The 7,380-nt window shown below is 46.7% G+C and overlaps 1 protein-coding gene across 1 annotated transcript in view; it reads right to left on the reverse strand.

Annotated features, from left to right (window-relative positions):
- Wfdc8 (WAP four-disulfide core domain 8) overlaps positions 1 to 6,980 on the reverse strand; it is a 9,899-nt gene extending 2,919 nt beyond the window's left edge. The window contains 5 exon segments of the mRNA XM_051144843.1: positions 534 to 701; positions 3,080 to 3,220; positions 5,595 to 5,632; positions 5,634 to 5,702; positions 6,871 to 6,980. Coding sequence (XP_051000800.1) covers positions 534 to 701; positions 3,080 to 3,220; positions 5,595 to 5,632; positions 5,634 to 5,702; positions 6,871 to 6,980 — 526 coding nt within the window.
- Between the last annotated feature and the right edge of the window lie 400 nt (positions 6,981 to 7,380).

Genomic DNA, 7,380 nt, shown 5'->3' on the forward strand with positions numbered 1-7,380 from the left:
AGTAGGGAAGTCATGGGTAGGTGGAGTGTAAAACTGAGCTGGAAAAGTAGGGTTAAGCCCCCGAATGAGGGCCAAGGAGAATCAGGGTGTTCAGGAGATCTGTATGGGGATCCATCTTTGGGAAGAGAAAGTACTACACGGGTATCCGGTTGCTCAGAAAAGGGGAGGAGCCAGATTTGAAGAATTACTCAATGTACCTTGGAAGCTAGGGAGAGCCTGGGAAGTGAATTCAAGGAGTTCAGCTGTTTACGTGAATGGAGAGAGGGGGCAGCCCGTAGGAGCCCTTCAAGCCCTGTTTCCAGAGGTCTCATATCTGTTGTTTTTTCCTCATTTCCCAGCCCTCATGATTTGTACATTATCTTGGTTTCTGGTCACAACAACACCTTTACGTAAATACTGTTAACATCCCCATCTTATAGCCTGGCTAAAAGTCATAAAGGCAAGCAGCTGCCCAAAGCCTGAGGCTATAACTGTTCTAGTGTGTTATTTGTAGCTACGCGAGGCATTCAGACCATGAAAGACATGGGTCTTACCGACGTGCATGCAGGCCTTCCTGCAGTCAGTCTTGCTGAGGAAGTTGGTGGCATTCCCTTGACATCCACTGTACCTAAAGGATCCGCACTGGTTCTTCTCAGAGTCAAAATACCAGCGAGTCACATTGCCACGGTGGTCTCCTGTGTCTGAAGGTAACATGCAGGGCTCTGAGGGGGGGAAGCAAAACAAGAGTGTAAACATGGTCTGAAGAGGAGGTCAGGTCCTTAGCCACAGCCTTCACCATGATTCATAGTTCTACTCATAGAAAGAGCCAATGGGGAAAAAAGGATGTAGATGGACCAAGGAGATGACTCAGCAAGGAAAAGTGGGAAGGCATTTGTTGCCAACCCTGATGACCCGAGTCGGACCTCCAGGACCCACACAGTGGACAAAAGGAACCAACTTCCACGAGTTGCTTGCTGGCCTCCACAAACATGCCATGGCAGCCTCCCCAACAAAATAAAAATAAACGTAGAATTTTTTTCTTTTAATCCCTCCCCCTTATATTTTATATGTATGAGCATTCTGCTTTCATGTGCGTATCTGCACCATGTGTATGCAGTACCCTCTGAGGCCAGAAGAGGGATCCAGATCTCCTGCAAGAGAAACAAGTACTTTCAACTGCTGAGCTATCTCTCCAGGTTCCCAAATTTTCTTTTGAAGAGACATAAGCTTGATTCTCAGCACCTACATGATGGTTCACAACTGTTTATCACTCCAGTTCCAGGGGACCTAATATTCTCTTTCAACCTTGACAGGCACCAGTCAAAGATGGTTTATATACATACAGGCAGGCAAGACAAACACACACATGCACACACACGCACACACACACACACAATAAATCTTTTAAAAAAGATAGACTCGAGTCATATCTCTACAGTCAATGCTAGATGCTCTGCAGCTTTTTCTAAGTGTCACCCCTTCTTATAAAGTGCATTACAGTTGGGTGGTGGTGACACACGCCTTTAATCCCAGCACTCAAGAGGCAGAGGCTGGTGGATCACTATGAGTTCAAGGCCAGCCTGGTCTACAAAGTGAGTCCAGGACAGCCAAGGCTACACAGAGAAACCCTGTCTCAAAAAATAATAATAATAAAGTGCATTACAAACAACATACAAAAACACTTTGTAGTGGATCTTCCTTCCCCACTGCCTCGAGCTTTGAGAGGGTAACATGTGTCCAGCACAGTATCCAAAGTGCCTGCAATACAAAGAGAAGAAGCACAGACCCTGATGACTAAAAACAAATATGACATAGCTAGGCCATGTTGTTCCTCTACTCAAAACACACACACACACACACACACACACACACACACACACACACACACTCACACACCTTCCAGGACAACCCACATCATTGTCACTCTAAGATCATAATAAAGTGAGACAAAGGCAAGATAACAGAGACTCACAGAATACCAAAGACATCCAACATCTATCTAACTCAAATAGCTAACATCCCTCTCCGGATTACAGCTTCCTCCTTGCTCTACATGCCCTCTTTAGAGATCAGAGCCACTGAAATAGATGCCCACCATACAATTAACCCATTTTTGGACAATATCCAATTTAAGGCTAACCCTCACTTCTCTAGTCCTCTCTGAATTAAGCAACCCAAACCCCCAATCCTATGATAGACTCAAACATATTATTTCTGGAATAAATGCCTCGTGGTTGTCTATGATGAGCAATCTCTGTGATAGTCATGAGCAATAAACCCAACTTACCAACAAGTGTATTCACTGCAGTCTTAAGCCGAAAGAAGGAAAAATTGATCTCATATGCCTTTGACTTAACCAAGAGCTTGGGTTCTTAGAATAGCAGGAAATGCAGGTCTCATCACCCACCCAAACTTCTGCTTCCATGTTTCTCTTCACATTCCCTGTGTAATTTTAATTTTGAGATATGAAGAGCCAATGCTAACTAGGTACATATATATATATATTCAATATATATTAATTTATTTTGCTTTTTTGAGACAGAGTCTCTCTATGTAGATCAGGCTGCCCTGGAATTCAAAGAGATCCACCTGTCTCTTCCTCTCAAGGGCTGGATTAAAGACATGTGCCACTATGCCTGGCCCCTGTCTTAATATATTAGATGTGAAAGTAAGGAAGAAATGAATGAATATCTATTAAATGTTTGGACTTTGGCATACAGGATGCTAAATACTTGGGATTTCTAGGAAACCCTTTTAAAGGCCAAAGAGTCTGAAATGATCCAACATCTAGGTTGATGGATGCTACATTTCTCAAACAACAGTTTGAATGAAGGTTGTTTTTTGCAAACAATAGCTTTAACACATAGTGGATACAGAATAGGCACTAGCCATCTGTGAGTGCCGGACAAAAGAAATCTGGCATTGATATGAAATACATGGTGTGCACACCTGGATTCATGACTTGGACTTAAAGGCGGAGAGTTAAAAACTACAGAATGAGGAAGCTATAAACTTTGGCCTTTTGGTCCTGCCTTCAAGGACACAGCAAGAAGTGGGGAACCTCAGAAACCACATCTGCCTCCCAGCTGGATGCCAGTACCTTGGTAAGGATCCATGCCTATCCTCCCAGAGGCAAAATGGCAGCACTTGAGACGCGCTTAGCAGCTGAAGTCTGTTGTGCAGGAGCTCGAAAGCCCAGTTCTGCGTTCCAACCGCTTCCTGGGGCACTCTCCCACTTTTTCTGCAAGGAAGAAACATCCAAGCTCACACATTTCAGCCCCTTTCCCCCTGGCAAAGGTGGGCTTTGAAGATCTGTCTTCTCCTCTACCTCTGACTCTCAGGTCTTCCCTTGTTTATACTTAGGGCCCACATCTGTCTCTCCCCAGTGGAGCTGCATCAAGGATTTGTGCTCAGGTAACTGAAGGGAAACCATCTTGGGTTCCGAGGCGTGTAGCTAGATACCAGTGGCATGTGTCTTAATCTTGTGACCCGATGGCGTTAGTGCCTAAGTCCTCTGCCTCCAGCACCACATCAGCAGAGGAGTTTGGTGAGCATCAGAGGAGCCAGGAGTCCTGACTTTGGTCCCTGGCATCTTATGAGGACTCAGGACCAGTCTGGGTCCAGCTACAGGGTTTTTGAGTTAGAAACTCTTAAGATAAAGAAATGGTGTGTGGGCAGAGGAAGGAAATGCTGTTGTCAGACAGCTAGCCAGGTCTTGCTAGTCTGGCTCCAACATTAACTAGACAAATAATATGTGAAAATACTTTTCATTGTCTGAGTCATAGGTTTCCCATCTGTAAGATGAGACTGGCGATCTCCACCTTAGAGTCGGCTTGTAGAAATTTAGAGGGAGATACACTTACTACAGCGCCTGGCACCGGGTCAAAGCCAGGTGGTTATGAGGTGGCATCCTCCCTTTTAAATGGGTCATATCGCTGCCTGACTCCATGGTTTGTAGGGGCCAGAATTCTAAAGCCGTGCCTTAATACTTCTGTCCTCTTGTTAGTGCATCGAGCATAAATCTAGGCACTGCTAAGAGTGACCTTGTAGGTGCAATTCAAGCCCTAAACTGGTTAACCTTAAGACCAAAAGGTCATCCAGTTGGGCTACAGCCAATCAGCAGGATCCCTTAAAAGCAGGATTTTCTGGTTGACTGAGAAGTTGGAGAGACTCAAACCGCAGGAAAGTTACAACAGGCTGTCCCAGCGGCTTTGACAGTAACAGAAGACCAAGGGTCAGGAAGTGAGGGTGGCCTCCAGAAGCTGGCATCACTATAGGAACAAGAGCCCCAGACCTAAAACTGTAAGGAAATGGTTAGGGATCTGCCAAGAGGACCTGGAGTCCCACGTGAGAGCCGCAGCCTTGCCTGGCACCTTGCCCTTAGGCTGGTGAGACTCTGACGAGAAAGCTCAGGTGCGCCACACAGATTGTTGACCTCCAGCTAGAGCTCTCGCAGCCTTAGCAGGTCACTAAAGCCATGTTCCATGGCTCTAAACAGAGCACTCACAACCAGGGTTTAGTCCAAGAGGCTAGATCTTTGTGGGTTTTGGAACTAGGCAACTTTAGAACAAGAAGGTCCACATAGTCAGTACCAGCCTCCTGGTTTCACATGTTCAGAAAAGCTAAACAAATAACTCAGAGTCACCTCACAGTGACCAAGAACCAAAGACGGAGAAGTTTCGAGATTATGTAGTCTAGTCGCTCATCTTACTGTGTAGACGCTGGCCTCCTCCCTCCTCCTTTCCAGGGATCCTTAAACCTCTGTGTGTGTTTGTCATCGTAAGTTTTCCTGCCTTGTCAGCTTGTCATTTTGAGACCCCCCCCCCCGAGCCCCTACCCGCCGGCTTCCTCCCTGGATGGCTCTTCTGAGTCATGTACCTTTTGTGCACACACCCAGGGGACTCTTGCATAGTTCCTGGCCTCAGGTGTCTCGTGAGCTTCCTGGACTCTTCTTGTCTTAACATGCTCTTTCCGGGGATTCTGGATGGTTCTGGTGTCTTTCTCCCAGGCCCAACCTCTATTCTGAGCTGAAGACCTTGTTTGCAGTTGCCTGAAGGAAGCCATTCCAGAGGCTCTTGGGATAGCACGGGAGCCCTGGCTCAGTGGTTGGGAGCCTTTGTTTCAATGTGTTTAAGACAGAGCCAGTGTCTTTTGGGTCTAAAAATCACTTCCTCACTCTCTGTTCCCCATCTTGGCCATCACCACATCGACAGTTCAGTTATGAAACACCAGTGCAGAAAGGGTTTATGTAGACTGCCACCCCCAACCCCAGAATCTGATCCATCCAGGATTTGGGTCAAGCCTGTTTCTTGAATCTTTCCCCCACCCCGTCTCCCCTCTTTCTTGGCTGCCACCTGGCCTCATCTTCTCTGGCCCTCTTTCCTCAGCTTCATGCCTAATGAATAATTAAGCTTTAAAAATTTACAGACATGCATTGAAGAAAGCCAGGGAAATAATTTGGGTAAACAGGCGAAGGAAGCCATACACAGAAGAAGTTGTCTGTGACCTTGAAGCCAGCGGTGCTTTGTCAATCAACACGAGCCCTTGCCCTTTATTCCAGCCCTCTGTCCCCAAGAGCACTCCCCAGGAAGAAAGAGCATGGCATTGGGACATACATTTGATTCTGATGGTATAGAATGCTGAAGTCTACTCCGGAGAGGAAGAGAAACAGCATGAGTGTTCCACTATTCCAGGAGCTTGCAGAGCCACGGAGGGAGAGATGCCTATATCAGTGAAGAACAGAGGCCCGAGCTGGGCACATCCAGTGAGAAGCACCGTCCACGCAGGACTTCTAGAGGGTTCCCAGCCCAACTTACTTCATGGATGAGAAAAGAGAGCCAGAAGCCAGAAGGGGTCTGTCTGAGGTGTCAAGTCACTCCCGGACTCTCCGTGGCACCCAATACTTGGCCATGGTGCTGCATCAGGTCCTTCTTGGTCACTTTCCCACTGTCTTGCTCCTGGGCAAGCAGTCACACTTGATTCATCACAGGGCCTCATTTGGAACAGTCGCCAGGTAACTTTCCTGTGCTCGTGTCTGAAGTTGCTTCAGACACAATTCAGCAGAGCCTTTGCTTTGCTCCACCGATGACAGGGATAGATCATATGACAGTGTCCGAGACTTGGCAGGCCCTCCAGGATTTAGGTGCCTCAGAATGGCACAGGCACACATGCATACACACATGCGCATACACACATATGTCTCAACACAGATGCATACACACCCAGACACACACACACACACAAACACACACATACAGACACACCCAGACACACAAACACAGACACACACACACCCAGACACAAACACAGACAGACAGACACACACACAATGTCCAAACACACACACGTGTCCCAAATGACCTTCTGTTAACAAAGAGATTCCTCTCATTCCTTCCGGCTCATACAACTCTAGGATATTTTTTTTTAATAATCTTTATTTAGTTTTATTTTATGTGCGTAGGCCTTGAAACTGGAGTTATAGACAGTAGTTAGCTGCCATGTGGGTGCTGGGAATGGAACCTGGGTCCTACGGAAGAGCAGACAGTGCTCTTAACCACTGAGCCATCTCTTCAGCCCCCAACTCTAGGAGCTTATAATTTGTCTAGACAACCTGCTAAACAGATAATCCCCATTTCAAGTACTAGCTTCATGTTTCTTTATGCCCCATATGTATTTTAGAACTTTTAGTTTGTGTGTGTGTGTGTGTGTGTGTGTGGTGTGCCACAGTGCACACGTGAAGGTCGGAGGACAACTTTTGAGAGTCTGTTCTCTCCTTCCACTGTGAGTCCTAGAGGCAGGACCCTAGTAAGCGCTTTCACTTGTTGAGACAGGGCCTCCCACAAGGATTCTTCTACTTTGACATGAGAAGACCATGTGACGTCTGTAGCTTACTCTCGGTAAACGCACTTCAGAAACAGTGCGAGAGTCGGGGGGAGAATGAAATAGACTCCGGGCACGGATCGTCTCAGAACCTGAGGGCCTGCAGCCACGCCTTGGAGCATCTTTCCCGGAGCTCTTAAAACAAGAGCAGGAGGACTGGCAGGAGCTGCCATCCCCTTATGCACTTAAAAAAAAAAAAAAAAGAATTCTGATGTTCCCCAGTCCCCCCACAGGTGTTACAGCAGCACCTGGATTCTTCTTCAGCAGTGGGAATATTAACCCCAAATCAGTAATTGTGATTTTGGCCCTTTCTTGGCCACTTGGATCCTTAGTTTTCTTCATTCAGAAAATGGGAAAATAAACCTAGCACATCTGATTGGTTGTGGTTGGAATGCAGATGGAACAGCAGGAAAATTTGATGCATCAGTATGGAATTGAGGCAGAAAGGTAGCAAGCGTGTGTTCGGAGTTGGACTGAATTCTATGTTCACCGTGTTACCCACTGTGCGGTCTCAGCTCAGTT

The sequence above is a fragment of the Acomys russatus genome, chromosome 4, assembly GCF_903995435.1.
Source record: "Acomys russatus chromosome 4, mAcoRus1.1, whole genome shotgun sequence".
Lineage (NCBI taxonomy): Eukaryota > Metazoa > Chordata > Mammalia > Rodentia > Muridae > Acomys > Acomys russatus.